The sequence below is a fragment of the Anser brachyrhynchus genome (genome assembly GCF_964034855.1).
Source record: "Anser brachyrhynchus genome assembly, chromosome: 1".
NCBI lineage: Eukaryota > Metazoa > Chordata > Aves > Anseriformes > Anatidae > Anser > Anser brachyrhynchus.
In genome coordinates, this window is record NC_137694.1 from 59,895,257 (window position 1) to 59,922,791 (window position 27,535).

At 38.3% G+C, this 27,535-nt stretch overlaps 1 protein-coding gene across 3 annotated transcripts in view; it reads left to right on the top strand.

The window, feature by feature from the left end:
* Nucleotides 1–1,940: 1,940 nt before the first annotated feature.
* Nucleotides 1,941–27,535, top strand: part of WASHC3 (WASH complex subunit 3) — a 57,095-nt gene continuing 31,500 nt past the window's right edge. The window contains exons 1-7 of one of the 3 annotated variants that reach the window (XM_080558973.1): nt 1,941–2,100; nt 3,161–3,259; nt 5,532–5,597; nt 6,981–7,106; nt 8,719–8,829; nt 13,251–13,315; nt 16,613–18,333. In XM_080558973.1, the coding sequence (XP_080415099.1) occupies nt 2,050–2,100; nt 3,161–3,259; nt 5,532–5,597; nt 6,981–7,106; nt 8,719–8,829; nt 13,251–13,315; nt 16,613–16,697 (603 nt within the window). In that variant the 5' untranslated portion in view covers nt 1,941–2,049 and the 3' untranslated portion in view covers nt 16,698–18,333. Of the gene's footprint in view, nt 2,101–3,160; nt 3,260–5,531; nt 5,598–6,980; nt 7,107–8,718; nt 8,830–13,250; nt 13,316–16,612; nt 18,334–27,535 lie in introns of those variants that run through there. The other 2 variants (XM_080558974.1, XM_080558975.1) reach the window with 2 other exon arrangements.

Here is a 27,535-nt window from a genome sequence, read left to right on the forward strand (position 1 = left end):
TGCTTTTTGCATGTAATCTAGGGATTTTTTGAGGTAATTAAGGTGGTAACATAGTTCACTTGGCTCATTTAACAGTTTATTTCCACAAAAATAATTTACACAATTCCTATAAACTAGATTAAACCTATCAAATTTGTTTCTCTTGCTGTTCTCCTGAAATATCACAGGTGAACTTGCATGGGGTAGCAGAGTTATCTATATTTTTGTTACCAAAGCCAGCAAGATAAGGTCTCAGTCTGTAACCTTGCTCTTCCACATACACAGATTCTGGTGTTCATCGTACACCTTGGCTGATTTGATTGAACTCAGTAACCACGCAGAAAGCCATCCCTCCTCTGCCAAGACGGCAATTTGAACTGCTGTAGTGGATTTATGTGGCGAGGTTTTGGTAGCGGGGGGCCATAGGAGTGGCTTCTGTGAGAAGAATCCAGAAGCTGTCCCATGTTAGGTAAGGGCCCTGCTGCTGGCCAGAGCCAGGCCAATATGCGATGTTGTTTCCACCTCTGCGAGAACATATTTAAGAAAGGGGAGAAAAAAAAAAAAGAAAAAAAAAGAAAAAAAGAACTGCTTCTGAACAGCAGCTGGGAGAGAGAAAGGGATGAGAAACAGCCTTGCAGATACCAAGGTCAGTGAAGAAGGAGGACAGGAGGTGCTCCAGACACCAGCGCACAAGTTCCCCTGTGGCCTGTGAAGAGCCCCTGGTGGAGCAGGCTGTCCCCCTGCAGCCCGTGGAGAGGAGCCCACGCAGGAGCAGGGGGTCTGGGGGGAGCTGCCGCCCATGGGGGACGCGTGTTGGAGCAGTTTGCTCCTGACGGATGGACCCTGTGGTACAGAGCTGTGTTGGAGCAGGTCTTGAAGAGTTTCTGCCTGTGGGAAGCCCCCACAGGCTCAGTTCGGGAAGGACGGCATCCCATGGGAGGGACCCTGCGTGGAGCAAGGGCAGAGAGTGACTGTGAAGGAGCAGCGGAGACGAAGTGTTAGGGACTGACCGCAGCAGCCCCCATTCCCCATTCCCCTGTGCCACCTGGAAGGGAGGAGGTGGAAGAGGGTGGATGGGGGGGAAGGTGGTTTTGGTTTCTTTCCTTTGTTTGTTGCTTCTCTAGCCTTTTAGTAATAGGCAATAAATTTTATTATCTCCCTACTCTGAGTCTGTTGTGCCCTTGACGATAATTGTTGAGTGATCTCCCTGTCCTTATCTCAACCCCTGAGCCCTTTGCATCGTGTTTTCTCCCCATTTCCCTTTGAGGAGGGAGAGTGAGAGAGTGGCTGAGGGGGAGCTCAGCTGCCCTCCCAAGTAAAACCACCGCAACTGCCTTAAGGAAGGGATCACCAAGTGCTGGAGCTGACAATGGGTAAAATGAGCACACGTGGCCATCAGTGGGGAGCAACGCAGACATGAGAAACCTTTTCAGATGATGCAGCCCACCACAGGGAATCAACCCACCTTCAGACAGGGTCCCCGCTTTTAAATGGTCAGACCAGTGCTTTGAATTTATTGCAGTGGGAAACGATACAAGCAACCGTTTGAAGACAGCAAACAAGTTGGTTATTGTACAGCTGGGAATTTTGTTCCAGACTCTCACGGCCTTCCAAGGCCCCTTGGCTGAAAGAAGCAACACAGACCAGCTTAGGAGCGAGATCGAGAATGAAGTGAAAGCTGCGACAGGTACTGATGTACTGACCAAAACGTTAGCATTGGGACTATGTTGGGGCAGGCTGCAGTGAAGGATAACCATACTCCCTCTTTTTATGTTTTATGTAAGGACTGAAATACAGGGATCGTTAATGACACGGTTATAGCCACGCTTCAAACTCTTTCAGAAGACCCCAGGGTCTTCCAGAGCTCATCATTTCCACCCCCAGAACAGACACCTCCCTGGCCGAGGGACCACAAACTACACTTCCCGTGAGGCGCTACGCGGGGAGCGCGCATGCGCTCATGTACGGCGGGGAGGGGACATTTTGTGGCCGTGCCGAGGCCGCTCGCCGTGAGGTGCGGTGCGGCGGGAGGGCGGGCGGGGGGTGTTCGGTGCTCGCCGCCCCTCGGGGATGGATGCGGACGGGCTGCCCATCGTGGGCTCCGGCATCGACCTCACCAAGGTACGGGCTGCGCCTCGCCCGGGGCTCGGCTGCTGGGCGGGCCCCGTCCTGTCTCCCCTCCCGTCGCCTCTCCTGCCCGGCCCTCCCCTGCCCCGCAGTGCCCCCGGTGCGGTGCCGTCCCGTCCCCTCAGGCTCCGGCAGGGCTCTGGCCGAAACACAGCGAAGCCTGGTGTGCAGGGGCACGGGCTGAGGGCTGAGGTGGGAGTGACAGGCGGGAGGCCGAAGAAGAGGTCAAGATCCGGCGGGCCTGCGCTTCAGCCCGGCCGGCTTCCAGAGAGAGACCTCGGTGCGGCACCGTGCTCTGCTGTGGTGCCGCTTCTGTGCGGGTGCCTCACTCCAGCCTCCTGTAGTGGTTTAAATACAGATGCGAGCTGGCCGTCGTAACAAGCACTCACTGCCCTTCTTGACAAACACGACGTTCTGCCTTTTGGCTTGAAAAGTACGCCTGCGTCAGATCCGAGTTGGAGGAGTGATGCTGAAGTTTAATGTTAGGGTTATCCCCGCTTGAAAACAAAAAATAAAGGTAGTCACTAAAGACCGAGCCAGAGATTTCTCTACTACTTATTTTTGGTTTTGATGTTCTTACCTGTAACTTGAGTGGATGACCAAGTTTTCATTTCCTTAAGCTTCAGGAGGAATGACTCTCTCTCTTTTTTTTTTTTCTTTTAATTTACTTTAGTGCTAATTTTAAGGTAATGCTAATTTCAATAGTTCATAATTTCATCTAAAAGTATTTTCTTAAATAACATTACATTCCTTCATTTAGTAGATGTTCCCTTTTCTATGTATCCCTCAGGGTTTCAAGTGTACACTTTGTAGATTATTAGCAGAAAAGGATTTCTCTCTGTGTATATACATACACAAACAAAAAATATATATTAAAAAATATATATTATGTATATTATGTATTTATGCATTCATATTAAGCATGCTTAAGGCTGATTTATGAAATAATTTTTCCTAAAATATTTGCATTTCTAACAGGTGTTTCAGTCAGTTTCAGTAAATGTGAGAATCCACACTTATGTGTAAACTCATTTTCTTATATTGTTTAATGCAGGTTCCTGCTATTCAGCAGAAAAGAACTGTAGCATTTCTAAACCAGTTTGTGGTTCACACAGTGCAATTTCTGAACCGCTTTTCTACTGTTTGTGAAGAGGTATGTTTGCTATTTCCCATCCTTTAACTTATATGATGAAAAAAAATCCTAGCAATAAGAACCATTCACTTCAGTATTTTTGCTGCATTAAAGTTTGTAGCTTTAGAATTTAGTTCACTTTCTGTTCAAGGTTCATCTTGAATAAGTTGTTAGGACAGATTTTTGCACCAGCGTATCCACCTGAACTGCTATATCACACTTAACCCTATTTCCTTGAACTTTTGCATTTGGCATAGTCTTTGAACTTTGATATATGAATACTTTTTTTTCTGAGTTGTTCAATCTGTGAATATGACCTTATTTTGGAAAGAGGATGCTATATTCCTATGGCGCTGAAACCATGTGACAGTCAGTATCCCTCTCAACTGTGTCCTAGGATACTGCATCAGAACTTGCTTTCAGATTTTTCCACCTTTACTTTAAAAGAACGGAATGCTAAACTCCAAAAGTAAATAATTTTATGTGGAAAGAGACATTTTTGGCAAGTAATTAGTATGGAACATGAAGCAGTTGATTTTAGTGTTTGGGGGGGTGATAAAGAAAAAGTAGTTATTAAAAAATTTTAGTAAGCTTTTATGGTGAATTTAATGTCAATGGGAATATTCCAGACTGACAGGACTAGAATCCTCCACAGAACAGGAGAAGAGTGCTCCTTGGCATGTAGAAAGGGTGTTTTTTAATGTGACTTGAAGCTTAACCTTTTTGTCATTAGCGTTTTTTTGTAACTGTTCATTAGTTTACTCAAGAAGGCTACTATACAGCCCTAGCCAGCAGCAATTGTCAAACCTAATTAGAGTAAGCCAAGTAATCTGAGAAATTCCATTATTTGTTAGTAACGTTGAGATCCAGACCTGTGACAAGTATAAAATTGGGCTACCACGTCAACATATGGCGCCTCAGAGGGAAAAAAAAAAATAAATCTGGATTTTTTTAACCTATTTTATCTTTATGTAACTGCCTTGTGATGCTGCCAGCCATCTAAAACTAAACAGTTGTGTGATCTCAGTGTTACCTGTTACATAGACACTATAGAAATCAGAGCACAGGTGTATATAAAGCCGCTTTCAGCAGAGCAAGGCTGTGATGTCTAGTTAATAAAACAGTTATTTGTTAACCTAAATATGTTGTTAAGCAAGAGACTAAATAGTTACTTTATAAACTCTCTGAAGTTTTTTTGTATTTTTGAAGTACAGAAGTTTTTTTCACGTGAAAGGTCCCAGTGCAAAGCAACAGAAGTCAGGAAATTTAAAATTAAGGCTGACACCATCCTCACCTCTAAATTTCTTGGTTCTTGTCTAGTCGAACTGACCTGTAAAGTTATACAACTGACTTTTGTGCATGTTTCCTCCCCATTCCCCACTAGTTGCAGACCGTATAGTTCCTGTCAAAAGGATTATACTCCTCTTCATGAACAAAGAGCCATCTGTAAACAAGTCATTGCACTATCCAAAAAGACTAGCTCTTGTCAGTCTCTTTTTACTTTTTCTAGCATATTGGCAGAACTGCCATTTTCTTAGGGTGTTAAAGTTCTGCCTAAGAGCCAGGCAGAATCTTGCCAATGTGCCAGAAAGCTGTCAAAATGGTACATATCTGCCAGCCTGCGTGCTAGCCAGATTCACTTGGACAGGTCTGGTGGAGTATGGTAATGATTAGCTAAAAGAGTGACAGTTCTCATAGAGTAATTTAGAAAAACTGAAGTTGCATTTAAAAGAAAAAAAAGTGTCAAAATTTGATTAAAGTACACCTGCAGCAATATAAACCTTCTGGTTACTTCTGGTTCAATGTACTTCTTGATTATATAGGATTTTAATTCACCTGATGTATTCTTTATAAGATTTTTCTACTTCATATGTGCTCAGTTACATACGCATGCATTGCATCTTTTCTTCTTTAACATTTGGAAAAAGCTTTGAAGAAAGTTACTTTGGTTAACTGTGAGAGTACAGTATGTTTACCGTTATTCTCCAGTTGCCCAAAGTAATACCCTGTATATATTGGCTTTCTTTTGTACATAGTCTGTCTTCCTTTCTGTCTGTCGTTATTTGGGAATACTGTTTAATAAAATTATTTGAAATTTGAACCACAGTAGCTGCTGTACTAAAAGGGATGGTGTTGCTTTGTTTAGTTCATAGCGGTGTTATCTCATTTATACTCTACTCTGTCTTCAGCAGGTTGAAACCAAAAGTGATTTTGTTTAGCTGAATGTGAATAGTTGCATATATACAAGCGGCCTAGGAGAGTGTTTTCACATCCTGCTTGTTTTCTGTCCTAGAAATTGTCAGCGCTCTCTCTCCGTATCCAACAAATAGAAACAACCCTCAATATATTGGATGCCAAGGTTTGTATGCATACATTTGACTTTTAACAATGACAGCTTCCCAGATTATATAAACTAGCTTCCTTTTCATAGTTTGAATTGAGCAAATAAGTTTTTATGATGATTTGAGGCAGCTAATAGAAAATGCATACAAGGCAAATTTTGCGTGCCTTCCATTGATATTGTGTAATGCTTGAACATGTAGTGGATATGGAAGAAAGGAGCAGACAGCATATAGTGGAAATGTTGTTTTTGTCCGTGTTAAGTATATAGAACTGGAAAGAAACATTTGGATCGTGAAAGGGCAGCTGAACTAAATGGCAGCTTGCTTGTGTTGACTTTATTGCAAAGTTTGGTGTTGAGAAAGTGGAGGGAATTTTTCCTGTATTAAAATAAGCAACTTATGTTGCAAAAGCTACAGTATGAAATTGCATTTGCCATACAATCAATAAGTTCTTGACCCTTTTTTAAAGCAAAAGCATCTTTGTAAGTGGTGCTGGATTGTGAAGATTTCAACTGGAAGGAGTAACCAGATAGATCCCTTGTAAAGCTTTTGATATAGAAATGTGACCTCAGAAAGCTTTAAACTAACTCAAATGTGTCTGGTGTATGTTCTTTAGCTAAAGTAACGAAGGGAGGTAACCTACAGTCATGTATTATTATTTAATCTGTTAAAAGAAAAAAAATGTAAAATTTTAATCAGTCCTCTCATTAATGGTAGAAAAGGCAACAGAAATTGCTTCTGGGAGCAGAACATTTTGAAACCCTTCATTAAGATCTTTGTGGAAAAAAACACTGCAGTAATACAAACAGCAACTACTAACTTTTATTTGTTCCAAAATAGTGAGGAATGACCAGTACTGATAATTTTGCAGAATTCTTCATAATCATGTTAAATTGAATTTCCTTCAGATAGATATCTGGCTTGTGTGTAATATCTGGTCTCAGCATTTCTTTAAAAAAAAAAAAAAAAAAAAACACCAAAAATTACAAAATCTGTAACCAGTCGCTCCATCTGTTGTTAGGTAACAGTCATTCTGCTCGTGATTTCTTTCACTGTGGAAGAAGTAGCAGAGGAGATGGCCCAGTTTTTTGTGTGGTTGATACATGCAGTAGCAAAATGCTGGGAAGGTGTTGAAGCCTTTCCTGCAGTGCAGCCCTGGGTTAATAAGAAGCTTCAATGGAGTGTTTTGAGTTTTTTGTTGTAGAAGCCACCTGAATAGGAAAATCTTTTTTTTTTTTTTTTGACAATTGAAATACCAAAGCTAGTGATAAAAGGTTACAGTTTCACCAATTTGAAACTTACCTGCAGGAATGTGTTGTGAGCAGTATACTGCAGACTTTCTTGTATGTGTAGACTTAGAATATGCTCGTTGCTTATTTTATCATGTTTTGTATACTCAGTTATCGTCTATTCCTGGCCTAGAAGATGTCAAATTTGAAGTGTCCAGTGCAAATGTGAATAGTGTTACAAATGGTCCTGTGGTATCTACTACAGATCAACAGGCAGCTGTATCACCTCAATGTGGAGTAAGTAATGAAAATAAATAACATACTGAAGGAATGTACATCTCCATATCAAGTTTCTAATCTCATTCAAAATAGATGGAAGAAGCAAGTCTACTTAAAGAAGACAGACAAGCCAACTGTAGAGATCTGAAAATACATTGTTCATTAATGAAACTTTAAGGGAGTAGCTTTTAAAGCAAAAAAGGGATATACCCTTTCTTAAAAATTTGGCTTAAGTCATTAGAACTAACGCAAATCTAACAGTAAATGCTTTCTTCCTCTTTGTTCAATCACACTAAAATATGAACATAAATTACATCAGGGTATTGTGAAGGTCATGAATGAAAAATAGCAGTTCAAACCACATAATTCCAGTTATTTTCTGCTTTTAGAATGTGAGCTTTTGGCTCAAATCAAAGTTTTTAGCAGACTTTATTTTAAAGAGGTTATTACAGTGAATGTTATATATATGTAATCATTTATGTACAGAAGATGCCAGCTTATTATAAGTGATTGATATTAAGATGTTATCTTCTTTCACCCGCTATAGTATCTTGGAATCTTCAATTATAGTCTCCACTCTGTCTTATTTGGTGTAAGTGACCGTGAAGCCACAGTAGTTGGGAGTACTCTTCTTGCCTTTATTTGCTTGTTAAACATTGGATCTCTAGGTTAATTTGCAGCTAGCAACATAGAAGTCAGAATGGACAGCTGGCATTACATGTTTCACTCATAGTAGGGAATAACTTTATTTTGTTTTCTTCAAAGTTTCTCAGATGTTAGGGTAGGGACAAATACTCCTGAAAAGGTTTCCAATTCTACTTTCAAGTCATTAGGTTAATAGCAAATACACATTTTTTTGTTGTCATTTACGTAGTACTGCAGCTCCTTGTCATTTTTAATTTTTTTGATTAATTGCTTTCAAAGATTCTTTCATTTCATTATGTCATCTGTTAATGGTTTGTACTAAAAATTACAATTTAAAAGTTACTTGTTCTGTATGAAGTTGAATAGTTTGTGGAGAAAATGCATTGGACCTCTTGGATATTTATAAACAATCTTTTAAAATTAAAAAAAAAATCATATGAAGTAAGCATTTAAATTTGTTCTATTTTATTTATTGAATGCAATGAACTTAACAGAGCTGTTTTAGTCTACGAAGATGTCTTGTAGCATTGGCTAATCACTGCACGTTTTATTGCTTGTCTTGATGAACTTGTTGTAAATCAAGTCCAATGAGGAAAGTAACCCTAGTCTGTATTATTTTCCACGACTCATTTTTGTTTGACTACCCCAACTTCATAATTCATGGACCTGTATCTGCTACAGCTCTTTCGACAATACTGCCTTTGAATTCAGTACTGTTGTTTTTTTCCCATGTATCGTGCAATAACTTTAAACTGTTGCTGAAAGTATTTAGACAGTCACACTTGTAACAGTCAATAACAAAAGAGCTGGGTTTTGTGTACTCATACATCTCAGAAATCTGTAGTACTATGAGTATAGGTCAGAATATTCATGAGGTAAGAAAAGTTGCTTTTTACCTGTAAGTTACAAACCTTATAGATTGAAATCTCTCCTTGCTTCTGGTCTGCATACCTAACCATTAAAGTGTTATCTTCTTTATATACAGCAGAACAATATACATGAAGAAACATTACAGAAAGCAGAGGTAGTAACAGAAAATATCAAAACTGTGGCCAAGGACCCAAGATACGCCAGATATCTCAAAATGGTACAAGTGGTAAGTTAATTCTCTAATCATTCTTTGGGTACTCAGTTATTTTTAGGTGAAACTTCACACACAGCTCTAAGTGAACATTAACTATCAGAAGATGTATATTACATTAATAATCTTTAAGCTAGGATAATATTAACACATTTCTAGTACATCCTCTCTAAAGAATGACTTGATGGAGTGTATTCCTGCAGACAGCCTCAGGCAAGATCTTTCTACAGAATTCTGCCAAAATAATTCTGAACTGAAGGTGTGAAGGTGTGTAAATGCAGAGTGAAACTAGCTGGAGTTATAGAACATCTGACTGAAAGTGTAGTTACTCTGACAGAATTGGTGTCATTACATACATGCAGACGTGCTTACAGCTTGTTTTTGCTGTAGGGTACAAAACAAAGCTTTGCTTGTATACTCCGGAGTAAGAGTAGATGCTCCCATAGGGCTCAAAATAGAGTGATAAAAATTGGTTAACTGCTTGGTTCCACTTCAGTTCCCTGTTTTTCACAATACAAATTTTGTTTCCCTCTTTATCTGTGGTCTTTTCTGTGGATCATCAGGAAATAAATGAGTAAAATCTCCATATTTACCTGTGTGAAAATGAATGAAGGGAAGTAAAGATTGGTGAGAGACTCTTGGTGACATTCCTTAGTTTTGTGGATGTGAAAAAAAGAGCTGAAAAAACATGAGATTGGAAACAAAGAAAAAAAAAATCTGTGTTTTCCAGCAATCACTGGAAAATTTCCCCTAAAGTATATATGATAATTCTGGAAAATATTACTAAGTTGTAGTATTAGTTAAGTGTTACTTATGTTAGAACTAACTGCATGATTTCATTCCCTCTTCAGAGTAATTATTACGGTTGCTGTGCTTAGTACTTTGAATGATGTTCCAGACCTTATTTTTCATTTGAATCACAAGTTGGCAGTTTATGGGTAGCTTATTACAAACCATTTGGAAAACCTAGTAGTGGGGTAGTGGCAGAGGGCCGAACACTTTGTTAGTGTATTGATTTAATTCCAGATCTCAAAGTGGATGCAAAAGTGCTGGATGGTCTAATTACTTTGACTCTTTTTTTTTTTTTTTTTGGTGGCTGCTGGAGGAGTGAGATCTCACTTTCCACATTTATCCTTTGTGCTGGCAGTTCCTGGTGACTCCTCTGCCAGTTGTAAACAGTGTGGTAGGAAAGTCAAACTACCATACTACAAATTAATGTGTGTTTTTTATATTTGCCAACTTGGTCTTCTCACCCAGTTCAGTTAATGTCATTTATTTGCCCGAATTAAGTTTCTAGCTGAAGATTTGTTTGATCTAATCATTTATTTATGGCCCACGATATTTCTAGTATTGGATTAGCACAGCAAAGAGAGATTTCTTTTGTGCTGAGGATAGCTCTTGTGGGGGACAGTAACAAACTCATTTTGATGGAGCGCAGTTGACTATATTAAAATCTTTTTTTAAAGATGTACAGCAATAGTATTTGAGCAGACCTTACAAAAATGCTATCATATTTGCTGCAATAAATGTTCAGAACTTTTGTTTTGACAGAGTGAGAGGAGCAGTCTAGGATGTCAGATAAACTGTGTATTAAATACAAACATTTTACTGGATTCTAAACATGAAACATGACTGCATAGAGGCAAATATTGGCCTAATATAGATTGATCCCTGCTTTAAAGAACTGAAATAAAACCAAACATGGTTGCTGCACTGATCTCAAGTAATTGCCAGCATTAAAGGTACTTAACCTCTGTCTGCACGGTCTGGATAGCCAAAACTTGTTTTGCAACAGGACTGCTACTTGCACTGTGGCTTCTCCAGGACCTGCATACTTGCTGAGCCGCAGGACCACCTTGGTAGGGCTGGGGTACAATATGTTGAATGTGTAGTGATTTGGATTACATCAAACGTTAATTGGATGAAGGGGCTGGGATTTAGGATTGGCTCTGATGTTAGAAAAGTACACCTGTGCCATTGAGCTCCAGATCCTTGTAGTTATGAAAACTGCAGTTCTTTTCAGTCTAGTCATAGTTTAGTTATTGGCAATATAGCTCTTCTGGCTACCAGCATGCATAGCTTTTTAAGAAGCATGCAAAATTTTTGGTTCTGTCGTTATCTTTTGTACATCTGCCTACAGCTATCTAAAGTATCAGTTTATTTTATATTTTTCGTCATACTTTTCAGAGGGCAGAAACCAGTAGTTTTAAGTCATTGCTATGAAGAGCAATGACTTAGGTTAGGAGAAGCCTAGCCATCTGAGTTACCCATTAGTCCTACAGCCATGTTTGTATTAATTCTCTGTGGTAATGGTAGTAATGTAGATTTTGTAATTGTTTTGAGGAACACAGAATTCCTGTTTATAAACACAAGATACTTAAAAGATGTTTAGGAAGTTAAGATGGCTGTGAATTCCCACAAGAGTTGTCTTTTAATATTAATGAGTTAGCATGTACTCGTATATGGATGATCACAATACTTAAGAATCTACAACAGTAAGGTTAGGCTAGTATTGCACAAAATTCCTCTATTTTATAATTAATGCAAAATCTGTTTCCATTAAAACTTCAGAGAATCTGTGTTCTACAAATTCTTTAAGTTATGAGTCTGCAAGTATTGAAGAGCTTTCTCAAATAGATGTGATCTTAAAGGCCTTTCACAGTAGCTGTGAAACAAACTCATTAATTTATAAATCTAGTGTTTTGCGTATTGCCATATCATTTTCTTTAAGTATAACAGATAATAAATCCTGTGTTAAAGTGATTCTTACATATTTTGATGCATACAATTTTGGAATAAAACATTTCTCCAAATTAGAACATATACATATAACAGTTTTCAGTCCATTGTTAGAAGTTCATATACTAAGCTTCCTTTCACTGACAGCAAACATGAGTATCTTATTTTCACTTGGTTTGAACTGATACATAAACACTTCATCAGTGGCATCTGAGCTCAGCTTGCTTAATTTGCTTGGCTGGGGTAAAGAACACATCCTAACCTGGGGAAAAACTTTTGATAAAACAGGATTGTGTGTGGTGTCCAAATCTCTAATAGATTAAATGAATATTTTAAGCAGTCATGAAATATTCAACTGCTTTCACCTTAGTAATGTGCATTAGTTGCAACTTACTGAGAAATTCTATATTATAAGCTAATACCTCACAACTGTTTGAGTCAGATTTTTGCGTATATTCCCAATAGATTGCCGACTATATCTGTCTGTGCACTGTTCCAAAATCTTCACACAAAAGTGTTGATTGTGATTCTTAATGTAAAACTGCACAAGGAAGACACACTGAACCAACTAGTTTAGCTCTCACTTTGCCAGGTTAGCTACTGCAACTGTCGCTAGTACCACATTTCTTTGGAACATTAGTCATGGCTGCTCGTTATTTTATCACTTTTTATTTACTTTGGACAAAAATTGTTTGTCCTGTGCCAAAAGAATCCTGCAGTACCATTCATTTAGGTTTTGAGGCATCTCCTGTCTTTCCTAGACAACCAGGAGCTTTGTCCATTGGAGCTCAGAAATTTAATCCTCACCCCCCCACCCCCCACCCCCTTGGCATACAGTGAGCCAGGTGGTGTTTCAGATCATCTGCTACAGGGGATGGCGAAGCAACAAGTTGTCTTTGAGCAACTCCAGTGGAAACATAGGAACAGTTTATTGGAATGTATCTTGTAAGATGACGTGGATCGACATGTTCTTCAGTATCCGATCCAAGATGAGGGGATGTTTAGGTGTTGCTGACTAAAATAAAGTGCAGAAGCTGTGGAAGGGCTCGCAGTGAAAGGAATGATATATTTTTTTTTTTAACACGTACATAGCTGGCTAAAATCTGTCCACAAGTCATAGAAGATTCAACCCTGACTATACAATTACTTGTATTCAGAGGAGTCCCTTTTAAATTGTGCTGCTGTTCTCATGTCCTGTTTGTCTTTTTCCTGCATGCTTTATAAAGACTTTCCCAATTTTTAGCATTGCCATAGGGTATCCTTTCAGAGCTGTAGCAGATGTATTTTTCCTGCCTTTTCTTCCACTTCATCTATACGTTCCATGTGTCTTGAGTCTTCTTCATCTTTCCAGCACAGCTACTCTTTGCTGTCTTTGTGCTACTTTGTGCTTTCTTCACATTCTCATTCCATAGACATAACTTCATCTTACTATTTTTGTCTGCATGAATTGCAAATATATCTGTCTATTGCTAATTCCTCCCCCCTCTGACTTTGTTGAGGCATTTTGCCATGAATATAAGAATTAGAAGGGTCTTTTATCTCTGTTATTGCTCACTTCTAGGTTCTTACTGATGACAAATGATATTATCATTCCATGCTCTTGTTCAATGAGTGACATGAAAGTGTGTCTGAAAGAATCTGCGGAATTTAGTTCACCTATTTGTGTCCAGTAGTTTTATACTATTCTTCCTGCACAGGGTGTTCCTGTAATGGCAATACGAAACAAAATGATTTCTGAGGGGCTAAATCCAGATCTTCTTGAGTAAGTAATATTTCCAATTTGTAACTTTGAGTAGGGTGGGAAATTCAACCATTTGTTGAATAAGAGGGTCTGAGGAGGGCCATCAGTATCTAGAAGGAGGGGTGCAATCTCAAGTGTGAGCTGTCTTTTCAGTATTGTCTAAACCAAGGTAAGGCCCAGGAAATACAGAGCTTGGAATGTCAGATATTGCACCCTCACAGACAGAAAGTTGCAGGACTTTACCAGTCCAACTTGAGAGGGGTATGAAAGACTTCTTCCAAGCCTAGCGCAGGTTCAAGGAACGAGACATACAATGACAAGGTAATATTTTGACAATGTGCATCTAGCAATGGGGAATCAAATAACGTGTCAGTAGCCATTTTGACTGTGCTGCATTGAGTATGAGGTTTTTCCCAGAAATTTTCTTCCACCACTTTGGTAACCAAATGTCATTACTGTAGTGTAATAAGAACAAGCTCTATTTTATTTTATGTGTGAGGGACAACACACTTGTTTCCGGATTCCCTTGCTCTAGATAAAATGTACAGTTTGATATCAGGGTGGACCGGGTAAGTTGAAGTCAGCAGTTCACCATTGTAAGTGTTGATTAAACCTGATGTGAAGGCTGCTAAGATTAGATACTCATTTTCAATGCCACTTTGTCTAAAGCATGGATTTTAATATTATCTTGCATTTGAGATGTAGTTTTGTTTTACTGCACTGTTTCACAAAATTTGTTAATCGATTACAATGAAACATAAAATAGTAAATTTCATTCTTAGATTGTAGTCAGTAAACTGTTTGAAACGCTTTTGCATCCTCTGCAGAAACTGTCATTGTATTAGAAAGTTCTCTTCTCTTTTCCAGTGAAGCGTTTTTACATTTTGGAAAGGCTTATTCTGAAACTAGCAATTTGTTTAATAAAATACTGAAAATATAGTAAAACAGAAGTATTGTCATATGTTGAGTCACTTTATCTCCCAGCTGCTTCCCAGTGTCTAAATAAGCCTAAAGTAGTTATTCCTCATTTCATAACATATCTGATCAAATGAGAAATTAGACAAAGAACTTACGTAAGCATCTGTGCAAGTCTGAGACAGAATTATCAAACGGGTTTACTATGTGTGTTAAATTTATTCTGTTTCTCACTCTGCATTCGTGGTCCATACCTTTATGTAAATACTGCTATTTTTTTCATGTTTGGATGCATTTTGGTAGATTTAATAATAGTAATAATTATCAGCTAAAATTTCAAGTGTTTGCTTAAAAAAGAAGTGTCTGCTTTCAAACTGTCTGGTTTGATTTAAGACAGAGTTGAGACAGAAACATTAGTGTGAATTGAGGCTCATAGAATAGGTTTGGGGTTTGGTCTCAGTCCATCTTCAAGGATTCTTTGAAATGCTAAAGTTCAGGAAGGTTGTCTTTCAATTGTTATTGATTTGAAAACTTTACAACCAATCTACCTTATTAAAGAAAGCTAATTATTTTGGCAAGGTGCCTAATGCCTTTTGAAGAACCAGCATTGTTCACATTATTTTATTTCATTTTAGTACATCTTAAGGAATCATAGGGAACCTTTCTTTTCATCTTCTTGCTTTCTTGTCTTGATATCATACTGTTATTTTTTTTAATGTCTTGCCATTCACACCACATTTCTTGGGTCTTCAGGCTGTTTAGGCCTGTTCACTCAGTCCCAAAGAAAATTAGGAAAATTAACATATTGCTATATGCTCAGTCGCTTACTACAGCCTCTCCCAGCTACTTGTTGGTGACTGAGTGTGGTTTTTCTGTGGCTGCAGAAAGACTAACTACTAATAGAGTTGTTTTTAATCTCTTCCTTTGGCAGTTTTACCTCTAATTCTGTTATCACTCCTTTCCTGACTTTCTACAAACACTTTTTTTTTTTTTGAAAATTGCCTATTCTGTTAAGCTCCCAGTTCATCTATGTTTAAGTTTTTGTTTCTTATCCTTTCTCTCTTGCTGGTCTGCAATTCCAGGAGATTTTGTCCTGCCCACCCGAAGTAAAGGAATTCACTGCCATCTTTGTCTCCTTACTAGAGGAGTTTTTTTCACTGTTCTCTCCAGATCACATGTCTCTGCACAACTCTTCTGTTTTGTCATTACCGTGGTAACAAGGAATAATATTGTGAAGTGCTATTTGCATGAGAGAGCAAACCCTTTCTTAATTTATTTTGGAGGTGTGCAGGGGGCAGGGAGAAGGCTCTCTTGCAGTTCTTTAATGCCCTTCTCACTTTTGTACCAGAATGCTTATAAACACTTTAAATGTACCTTAGGGATTTCCAGCAGAGAAATTAAAATAAACAACTAAACTTGGATAAAAAATCCTCTGGCATGACACAGAGAGGTAACCCAAAGATAAATAACAGGACAAACAATATAATTATCAGATTAGTTTAAATTTTATGTTTAATCAAAAGGAGCAGTTAACTATTATACAAGAGGCATCTGTGAAGATTGTTCTTTCCCTTTCCCAAGTATAATTGTATGTATACTCTATACCCTGGTTTCAGAATTTACCAGGCTCAATCTTGCTTGTATTGTCAAATTCGTTACATAGAAGGGAGATGCCAAGGAAAGCCAGCATCTAGAGTCAGTAGTGTTAGATATTGTTTAGATGGCTTGCTTCTCTATCCTTCATTCCCACTGGATTCCCTGGGTAAATGTTTTGACACAATATTGAGATCCATCTTAAATATTCTCATCAAAACTAAATACCAGAGGTCTGATCATTTATAGTCAATAAAAATCCCATGGCTGCTCTTGCATGTCAAATTTAACCCAGTGTTCTCGCCAAATTCCACTCTGAGTAATTCTTTTTTGCTTCTCTAAATTATCCCTGCAGTTTTAGTTGGATACAATATTGTTCATTTCCTGTCTTATTTTTTTTCATGTACTATTTACACTGCTTAATGGTGTACAGCATGTTCCTTTCAGCCCTAGAACCTCTGAAGATTAAAAAAAAAAATTAATCGGTATTGCCTGCTTTCAACTTTCTCTTCAAGTGTTTGCTACTTCTTAGTGATCTATCATAATTTCCAATAACCTTAAAGGTGTCCATTCATACTGGTGTCTACAGAGTTTTGATGTCCAGTGAGTTACAGTTTCTAGTGTTTATCTTTCAGTTCTAGGTGAAGCAATACCAATGAGGTGTGTGTTTGTAAAGCACAACAGTTAATGTGTTAAATGTTGTGGATATTAAGTGCATACAGATGTAGTAAAAGGCACGGCCTACTATGTTACTTGTGTTCTTAGCAGCCTTCTAGGATTTACAACATACAACCTTTCTGTTGCCTGCAGGACTCCAGATGCCCCTGTGCCTGCTTGGGGAGATGATGGGAATGCAGAAGACAGTTCTGATAGTGAATCTTCCTTTAGTGACTAAAAAGACTGATTTCAGCCTTTGGAAGCCTCTTTTAAGTGCTAATGTCTTTGGAGCTTTTGCAGATAATGATTTTGTGTGGGTCACATGATTTATCTGACAGCTTTTCTTAGCATTGAGATCTCTCATGTTCTCTCCCCAAAAGTTTGAACAGGCAGCATGTTCAACCTGAACCTTTCCATTGTGAAAATTGATCACAATATCCTCGTGATTTTTATCCATCGTTCTGATTCTTCTGGAGTTACTTTATAAACTCTTAAAAATAAAAAATAAAAAAAAATCCATGCCTCTAAATCTTCAGGTCTCTAAGACTGCATTCTCGTCATTCTTGGATTTTCTGAGTAAGACTTTTAACCTAAGTTGCCTTCCTTCTGTCCCATAGCAATCAGGTAGAGTAACTTATCAAAATATAATTGCAAACTTATAAACTGTATTTTTTTCTAATATATTATATTTTGAAGTGGCATAATAAGAATTACAGAAGTTGGCTGTCTTATGGTGATTGCAAATCAGTGATACTGATATGCATAAAAAATAAAGAACCGTCTGAATCTATTTTCAGAGTATATACTGCTCTTTGATTTCACATCAGAATCTGAACAAAATTGTTAAATTTCTGCTCTGTAGTAGAGTTATTTATCAAATTCAGGTTACAGTGGTGTAGAAAGCTACAACTATTGCAAGATTGTTTTTAAAATAATACTGTGAGAGGAGCAAGTGACTGAGAGTTTATTAATGAAATACCAAATTCTTTCTTCTTATTCAATGTCACATGAGTCAATAAAAAAAACAAACCACTTTATGACAGCTTTCTGGCTTGTTGCAAACTGCACAGGCTCAGGTCATTTCCATAGGATAAGAAATCATCTCCAAGTCGGTGCCCTTGCTGATGGTTCCAACAAAGAAGCCAAAATTCAGTTTACATAATGATGAAACTACCTTGCTACTTTTTGAGGATGCATTGGGGAACAATATGAAGAAATCGACTTGGAGCCTGACTTGCCCTAATGACTTCCCTCCAAACTACATGATCTACTGCATGAGTCAAAAATGACATTTCATTAAAGAATCCGTTTAATATAATTTGTTGCACATGAAATTCTTCACAATCTATTTGAATTCCCCAGTTTATTGTGATTATACCAGAATGCCGTGGGCCAGGCAGTCACTTTCTGGTATTTCAATTTCATCCCGAGACTAAGAAAAGACTAGAGCTGAATCTCTAAATGTATAAATTTATTAGCTCTTATAGCTGAGTCATCATCTCCTCTCTTAGTTATTTATGTCACCTCAATAGCTGCTTTTTTTTCTATAACTTAAGTATGGCTCCCATTTGAGTCTAGCAGACATATTCAAGCTCTTCACAGCCTGTAAATCAGAGTAATATTTGAATCCCTAGCAGGATAGTATAAATGCACTAGAAAATGTCTAGAAATAGCATTTGAATGTTGAGTTAATTATTATTGAACACTTAAACACAAATATTCAATAGCTAACACTTGGCAAAACTTGACAAATCTTAACGTATTAGCAATAAGGATTTCAAAAGTAAGTGTTATTTCAGAAAACTTTTTGAAATCTATATTTGAAAGCTTATTGAAATAATCTGTATAATAAAAGCTATATTTTGTAAAACAAAGTTGTGGTTCTATTTCACTCTGTTATGATGTTTTAAACAAGATTATGAAAATTCTTCTGGATTCTCTGTAATTCATGTTTCTCCATAACCAGCTATGCTGAAGTTGCATCAATCTGCTAGCTGAAGGGGGATGTTTTAAGAATAGGAATCTGGAGTTTAACCTAAGCCATGTTAGTACTTCGTCAAGAGAACTGAACATCCCATAGCTGCTATTCCAAAGAGAAGATTTAAGGAAGACTGAAGTTAATGCAAATTATATGTTCGTACATGTTAAATTATGTAAGAAAGCAGTAGGAGAGTTAACCTGAGACATAGTTAACCTCAGAGTTAACATGAGACATAGTAGTTACTTTTTTTTTTTTTTTTTAAGAAAAAAAGAAAGGTTACCAAAACACATTTAAGGAGATATGGCTCCCATTGTTTATCATTTTGAATAAGCTTTTTGTGTAAAGTAATTTTAGTCTGAAGACACCAGGTGTGTTTTATGTAGGGTGAAAAAGGAAGCCTTTAGCCTACTGTCCATTGTTATAATGAGGGATAATTAATTGGCAATTACCAATTTATATATATATATTTATATATACCATAATATATATATATATATAAGCACACATCAAAGAACAGTATTTCTGTTAGTAAGCATGCTCAATTTTGTTGCCCAAGATGTTTTTTGCAGGGTACGTTTTTTGATATGGAATCTTGCAGTCTTGGTAGGCTTGCAGAAACCTAAAGAAAAATCTTGCCACTTTGTCTCCTCTTCCACTTAAGTGGTGGCACAATACACAGTAAAAATCTGAGTGTTTGAAATGTGGTGAATGAGGGAGAAAAAATAGTCTTCCCTTTTACCTTCAGTGCATCAGCTAACCTATTTCCTTTAGTGCTTTTGGACCCTCTGAACACAGTAAACTCTATTGTTTCCACCAGCCTCATTTGCTAAACACATCCCTGTGCTCTTAGGTTGCAGCAAAGTTCAGGCTGAGACGTTTCAGCTTGGGACACATGTTGACACAAGAATCTGTTAAGTACAGGAAGGTTGATTTGAGACTGAATTATGTGAGCTGTGCTGGTCCTTCTTGATCTACAGCAGTTTTCTAGTGAGCTGATGCTAACCCAGAAAATCAGAAAGACCTTAACCACAAGCTAAATACTATAAGCAGAGAATATTCCAATTTGCTCATTATTTGCCATCTGTTTTGGAATAGAAGATGGATGGAGTATTTCAACTTGGCTGCATAGTGTTCAGATATGCTTAGGCTGTTCAAGCGAAGAAGTCCATTTTTAAGTGACTTTTATTTTTAGAAAGCTTCTAACAGCAATGAACTGTTAAAAATGCTGTGTACAATGAAATGTACCAGTCCTACACTCCTTGTATACCCCAAATTTACATGGATTTAAAATCATTATCCAGAACAGTATTGCAATTTGTAGGCATGAGAACTACTTCAGCTTGTTGCTGGAATAACTATTGAATGCACCTGTTAGTCCAAAATATGGACTATCAGTAAATTATGTTACCCATTTTTAAACAAGCTATTTTTACCCCATCACCATCTTTGTCATTTTGCGGGTGAACTGGAACACAGAATATGCAAAGGTCAGTTTCTTAAAGATATTACAGGTATTTTAAATGCATTTGGGTGCCTGAATATATCACCAGATACGTACCTGTAGTGTACCTCAAACAACTGTCAAAGGCAAAAACAACATCTGGACATGATAACAACTTTACACTGAGGTCCCAGTTTAGCACTTCTAATCATTACTCTGTTTCCTCTTAGCTCTGCTGCTACATTTGGAAAAGAAAACTGATGTCTTTTTTTCAGGCTGGGTCTCTTCCTTTCTCTCATTTTTCTTTCCAGTGTGTGTTGTTTACACCAGTGATTAAGTATATAGTTTGACATTCTGTGAGGAAAGGCCATAAGAAGCTATAGGCTGTGCTTGGAAAAAGAGAATATCACTAAGATCAGCACTTCGAGTTGCATGTGATCAGGTCAATTTTGCTTTCCATAATGGTATTTAGAAACAAACTGATCTTCATCACAGACCTTGGGGAATACTGCTTTATGCCTGAATAGCTGATACAAGGACACAGTGTTACGATGGACTTGTCTGCAAAACAAAACATGTATTTTGTTGCTCCTCAGAAAATTTGGCAGCCTGTTGCCTGAGACAACTCCAAGTCAAATGCATGCACTTGTGCCCTAGATATTTTACTCTTGATTCTTGCAATGGTGCCTCCATTTGGACACGTCAGAGGCGAGATAAGAACCACCACACAGCTCAGGCCTGCGACTCAGTCTTGCAGTGTGAATCAATACTGAGCGCTTTAACAGGAGATGAGAAGTACTGCGGTGCTCTGGTAGGCCCTGTTCTTGCCACAAAGATTTTACTCCAACTGTGAGCAAAGATTGATGTTAAGTGCTAAATTACAAGACTGTTAGTGCCTCCAAAAATGTTTGCATTAGTTCTGGAAGCTGTGGAAATTCCTGTCTTGTGTTTGACTGTCTAACTTTGCTAATACAATATTGTTTTAAATGAATTCCAAGGGCAATGTCATAGTGAACAAAACAAAGCAGAAAATTAAACTTAAATATCCCGTGCCATAATGAAAATGAGTGACAGAAACAAGCTTAGCATAAGATGTGTCTCCACATACTCTCATTTTGAGGCAACTTGAGTTTAAATGGCCATAAATTAAAACACAGGTCATTGGGTAAGGACAGATATAGCATGACACACTTATCCATCCTTGTTTGGTTTTTAGATATTTGTTTAAGTCAATATCTTGACCTCAAACAGATTATTTTCTCATTTCAGTGTTTCCCATTTCCAAGTAAATGTGTAGAAAGGAAACTGAACAAACATTCACTTTGCAGATTGGTGATTTTTTTTTTTTTTGCATCAGACTTTGTAACTGGTACCCTTTCCCTGAAGGAATGAAATGGTAAATAATAGTATTCTCTGATTTAAGAAATAGAACTTTTGCTAATCAAGCTCTTGTATCATCCAGTATATGAGCTTGTACCTGAAAGTTGGCTACTCTGTCTGAGGATATGCTGTTCCCTGTACACTAGAAATAGCTTTTGGTCCATTTTCTGTCCTAATCTGTGGAATCAGAAGTTGTAGTGAAGTGGACACTAGGCTTGGGAAGAATATTTACTGGAAAGAGTATGCATGTGAGTGCTTGAAAGGACTGATCAGAAGAAAGAGATCTGGGAGTAATTTTTTACATTTATATGAGCAGTACTTTATGTGAGATCATGGCTGTCACCAGTTTAACAAACCTTACCCTCTACGTTACCTGTAGTGGTGAGAATTTGAGTACACTTGAATTACCCTGCTCTTAAGAGTTGAACAGTGGAAAAAACTTACAAGGCCTGTTATAAATGATAACTCTCCTAAGGACGGAGATTATCCTTTTTGCTTTTAAACACATGATCTCTAATATTCAGTTGACTTTACACTTCCAACAGAGTTCATAATCCACATATGATTTCTTGTAGCACATTTTACACCATTTTTCAGGGGCATGGACAATCTCTCCCCAGTGATAGCTAAACTGTTTGCAATTAATGTCTTACAGTGTTGATTTCTCCATACTTTTTTCCAACAGTCCTTTGAAAAGTTTTGCATGCTGACATGATCCTTTGATCTTCTGCATCCAGTTTTAAAGTAGAGTAGAAGTAGGGAGGGAGATGAACAGAGAAAATGAAGAGTGTCTGTTTGTCTCAGTTTTATCATTTGCTATTTCCTCAGTGCAGTGAATTTAGTGACTGCCAAATAATAACAATGGAGATTTTTTTCCAAGAAACCTTGAACAACATTGTCTTGTTTAGCCAGCGTGATGCCTGGCATCATCAAAGGCAAAAGGTGAAATAGGCGGCAGCCAATATTTTTTTTTAATAATTGATTGGGTGAAGAATGGTTCATAATGCTTTATGATGTGTTTGGTGGATTTTAAAGAATTGATGTCAAAAGCTTGCGTGCCCAAAAGCATCTGATTTATCAAGACCATTGCAAAGCAGCTGAGTACAGTTAAAATACCATGGGTGGGGAGTGATTATTAGCATTTTATTTTACTGTGACTTCTCTTTACCTCTGATTGTGCTTTCGTGTCTACCTCCTCTTTGGCTGTAAATGTTAAACTTTGTAATTGTTATTCCATCCTACTGCCATCCTTGTTCTTCAAACATTGCTGAGCTGACCTATTCTGGTAGAGGAGAGAGGAAGACATCTCAAAATTTAGATCCCTAAAGATTTGATAAAAATAAGTAAGTGGGTAGGTGAGAGAGAGTGTAATAGCAATAAAGGCTGCTTCCCTGGCTCGATCCTTAAGCCATCTTGGACCCCAAGCGATCAATGTCAAAAAGAGGTGTTGTAAAGCACCGTGGATGCGCATCCTCTAAGGCCAGACCCTCTCATCAGCCAGAAACCTTTAGACCTCTACAGGTCTCTCAGGCCCCTCCAGTTGCAACCCTAACTCAATTCTAGTGTTGCCTCATGGACTTTCTTTATTCCGGCCACATGTCGATAAGCAAAACAGCACCCCACTGATCCATTGCCAGGGGGATTATTACTGGTGGCAGCCAGTCTGTCCAGCAGCTAGAATCTGAGGTTTTTAAGCAGGGTTTCCATTGTATTCAACAGGCTTTTTGAGCATAAGGCTGTGGCCTGTAGCCCTGTTATGGGAAATGTACACTGAAGAGTTTGTTTGCACCTTAGAAATCAAAGCCAGTCAGGCCCATGTTAGAGCTCCCCAGGAAATCAGATTGTGTTAATTTCCCTGAACTTCTTTCAGCAAGTGCACAGTTACCAGAAAACTTTTCAAAATTTGATCAGTTTGGATGAAGAGAAATAACATGTTTTGGTGGAGACTGAAGCTTTGGCAGAGAGGACAGAAACAACAGGACGGCTCTCTTCAGGAATTATTTATACTGTGCTCACAAGTGGACCACTCCATGCTAGTGTTTTGTAAGGCAGTCCTCAGAAAATCAAGCAGGAGTGAAAACTTTTATTTTGCCATTTAAACAGAGTGGGTTGCAAAACACAACCTGTTCTGGATTTTTTTTTCCGTTTCTATATTGCTTATGTATAATCATGCATACAACAACACACTGCTCTAGCTGTTTTTTTTCCGGGACCTACCTCTCCTGGGTATCCATCCCTTTGCTCCATGACGTGCTGTTGCCCTCCACAGGATTTTCAGGCATTACAATGAGCCTCAGCCACCAATAGCACAAAGTACAGCTACCCATAGTCAGGCCCCAGCTGGCTACTGCACGCTGTGTTTCTAATCTCACCTCTCCCAGGGACTGAATTGCTCAATCTTGCCCAAGTATTTGACTCTGGATTCTTTCATCAGATGCCTTTGTGAGGGCAGTGTGATAAGTAATGGATGCACTGTCAGTCTGGGCAGATTTGTCAGATTATATACAATGGGGTTCTGCTGACCCAATAACCTAACTCCAGGATCCATGAACCACACCTTCTCCCCAGAGAGGCTTCCTTTTTCCTTTTAAAAAATGTATTCTGACACATTTTTGGCTATTATATTTTAGTATGTCTCTGTTGGGCATCTTAACTACCATTTTATTCACATACTGAGCACGCATCAAGCTATAGCCACTATTAGTATCACACAATCAAATGTACAACATTGAATGCCATACTTTGGCCATTTTCCAGTATGCATCCTCATTGCATGAGTCACTTTATTACACAGGGGTCACCTGCCAAGAATATCATGCTGCCATAATAGATAGATTTACTATCAGCAGTCATTTTGCATTTCCCTTTCAGGTTCCACAGCTGTCAGTTGCATGCAGTTGTTCACCCATCCAGTTTACATCCTTTCTCCAATAGTACGTGCACTTCATACAGCTAGGGGATAGACAGGATTTCTGATTTTAAGTTTGAATAACAAATTCATTTTAGTACCAGCCTTCATTTAATAGTTTGGCTTGATCTCATTTTCTGTAACCTACAAATGAAAACACAGTGAAATGGGGAGAAAAAAAACACTCATTGATCATTAACTGGATTATGGACAAAGGCTTTTTCCATAGATTGAAGATTTTTATTATATAAACTCTTTCACTTCACAAAAATGCATCTAGACATACACAATCTAACATATACACTCCTGCCTTTCCAACATGTTTACATTTTTAGTTCCAGTTTGCAACACTTTGTCGGTTCCTGAGTAGGGCTCATTCTTTATTTATGTCCAAGACACAAGCAAACAAAATTCCTTCAAACATCTTTCTGAATTAGTGGAGAGATGACAGTGAAAAAAAGAAAAATAATTAAATTCTCTCCCACTTAAATGAAAATTTTACTGACGCTTGTTTTGTTACATACTGTTATAGTGAAAACAGATGATATTTGAAACTTGGCTTTGAAGCAATCCTCCCTTCAGCCTCCACAGGCAACCAGACATTCCCCCTCTGCACATCACTTCCAACAGCTATTTAGCGCAGAATATTTTCATTTTTATCCTCCAGACGAATTATAATTGCTGATCTTAAGTCATTTGTGTACTAAGAAAACGATGTGTTGTCAACCCCAAATCCCACTACTCTTTATAAATCCTTTCAGAGAGAAATAAGTGAAACGAAGAGAGAATTCATTGCATTACTTCCTTTTCTTTTAAAACATGGGGATGGCTGCAGTAGAATCAGCTCCTCAGTGGAAAGTGCCTCAGTGAGCAACACGTACAATTGGCCTGTTCAGGCTCACCCCAAACTGCTCTGGTGACTTGCGTACTGCCGAGGCAGAGGGAGCTGACACAACTGCTGACACTGAAAGAGCAGATGTGGGATATACCTCCCCTAAACTGTGTTCTTAACGACTGTGAACCATTTATCAAAATGTTTAACTTGTTTTGATAGCTGGACTAAGTTGTAAACAAATGGTAACCACATGTTATTTACGGCAAGAATAATTTTGCTTTGTTTGGTTTTATGACAGCATTTACACAGTGTTTTATGCAACCTTAGTGACCTACATAAGGTTTTGGTCTACAAGTTACACTCTTCTTCTCAAAAAACAAAGAATTAGCAAAATAGATGATGGCAGGGATTGTTTTTAGCCATAGCAGCTGGTAATTTGATGAGGGGAAAAAAAAAAAAAAAAAGGAAAATTTGTTTGGTGTTTTCAGAGATCAGAAATTCTCTTTTCTTCTGTCTTCAGGGCCTTTAAAAATAACCAAGCTTGTTTTTGAAGTTCATTAAGTCATTAGGTGATAGCAATACACATTACTACTCCTAATTTCAAGTAATTTCCCCTAATTCCTACCATCACAAACCATTTCCTGGCTTCTCCTCACCTTGCTCTGAAATGGTTTTTTTTTGGTTTATGTCTTTTTGTTTCTCAAGTTTGGGAAGAACGGGGGAACATTGTGATGAAACCTGTAAAATCACTGAACCCATTACACCACAGTTACAGCTCTGCTCTATTTGTCTTTAGTCACAAACCAAGATCAGATGGGTCTAGATCAGAAAAGAAGAAACAGGGAAGGGGTAAACCACATAAAAGTTTTTCTCCATCCTAGCACTTCTATTCAAAGGTCCTGGAGGGAATTCACAAATATATTAGGTCAGCCTTGCAAAAATCATTCCTTAACAAAACAAATGTGAAAATAAATAAATAAACAAATAAGTAAATAGGTATATAAATAAATAATTCCCAAACCAAAACAGTACGGCATGCAATATCTGAATTATTACATAGTCATGTTGGAAAAGTAGTAGTTTGTGGCTTGGTGGTTGTTTTCAAGACAGTTTTGTAAAGTTGCATGAGAGGGAACAGAAAACTCTTGGTTAGGATTTGTAAATAGAAAACATCCTAAGGCTGCTGTCCCTTTCCTCTTCTCCTGGATCATGACCCTCAAGAAGCCACCTGTAATTCCCTTTGTAAATGTTCTGTGCTGTGTGCAAATGAAGGAAGGAAGAAAGGAAAAAAGAACAATAATTGCTGAACAGAATGCAGAAAATAAATATTTTTGAATTTATTTAATTTTCCAGGAGGGAGGGCTCCATCTTTTTGACCTCTGGTAGATGGGGAGGGGAGAGCTACTGCGGCTTTATGCACCATTGGTGCCATTTTACTTACCAAGATGACATACTTACACATGAACTGTGGATAAAAGAAACGCTTCTTGTAGAATTTCTCAGTGCCACTTTATGACTTTAGAGCGCTACATGCTCAAGGTATTTCAATGAAAGGCAAAGGATTAAATCACTGACAAAAGCCATCTTTTGCCCATGGTTAAATCAGTCACAGCTTAAACAAAAGATAAACTTGCAGAGTCTGTCATAAGAGTCCCTTTCATTCCAAGTACCCAGTTTAGTTTCTTGACTCACAGGCTGTCACAGTTTTCACTCCTTGTAATCCTTTTCTGCATGAGCTTCATTTGCATAAACAGTCCCATGGTAATTGTAGTAACGATGTTCAGCTCTCTAAACTGGAGCGTTCATCCATATTTCCCAAAAGTACGTCAGCTCTGACTGTGACTGTGCCATATGCGACCTGAAACTCCTCCTGCTCCATCACCCTGTGATGGTGAGCCTGAGTTTAGTGCTGTAACCTGAGTCAATTTTCAGCTCACGTTTCTTTGATAGGAATGACAGGGTCTCCCAGGGAAGGAAAGACTGACCAGCTGACTCCTTTTGCTTCCTCAGACTCTTTCACAAAACCTCACTGCCTTTCCCAGTCACCCCCTTCCATTCTTCTCCTCATTCTTGGTTCCATTTCTTGAAAATTGGCACAAAAGTTTTCATTAAAATTTCAGAGCCACTTAAAGCAGAATTTTAGAGATGCCATGTTTCAACTGCTGGGGTGAAATGTTCTTGGGGTGATTTGTTTCTGGCAAGTTTCATTCAAAATGACTTCTTAAGAAAAGTTAAGGAGAAAAAGTCAGTTGTTTTTTTCTGTATTTTTTAAAAAATTATGTTTTTGACAAGATGGAGTCCTCATGTTTAGATCAGAGAGGAGGTCTCTGTCAGGGACCAGCAGGGGCAGGTCTACTTCCCCTAAGGGAGGATGAGCGGGAGCAGAGGCTGGTGGCAAGGCAGGAGCAGGACACGGAGCTCACCAGCAAGGGCTGGTCAGTTCCACAGCTCCCAGCGAGGAGAGCAGGGAGGGCCTAGTGGCAGCAGCCAAGATTGACCAAGGGTCCAAAACACCAGGCAAGTCCATAGAG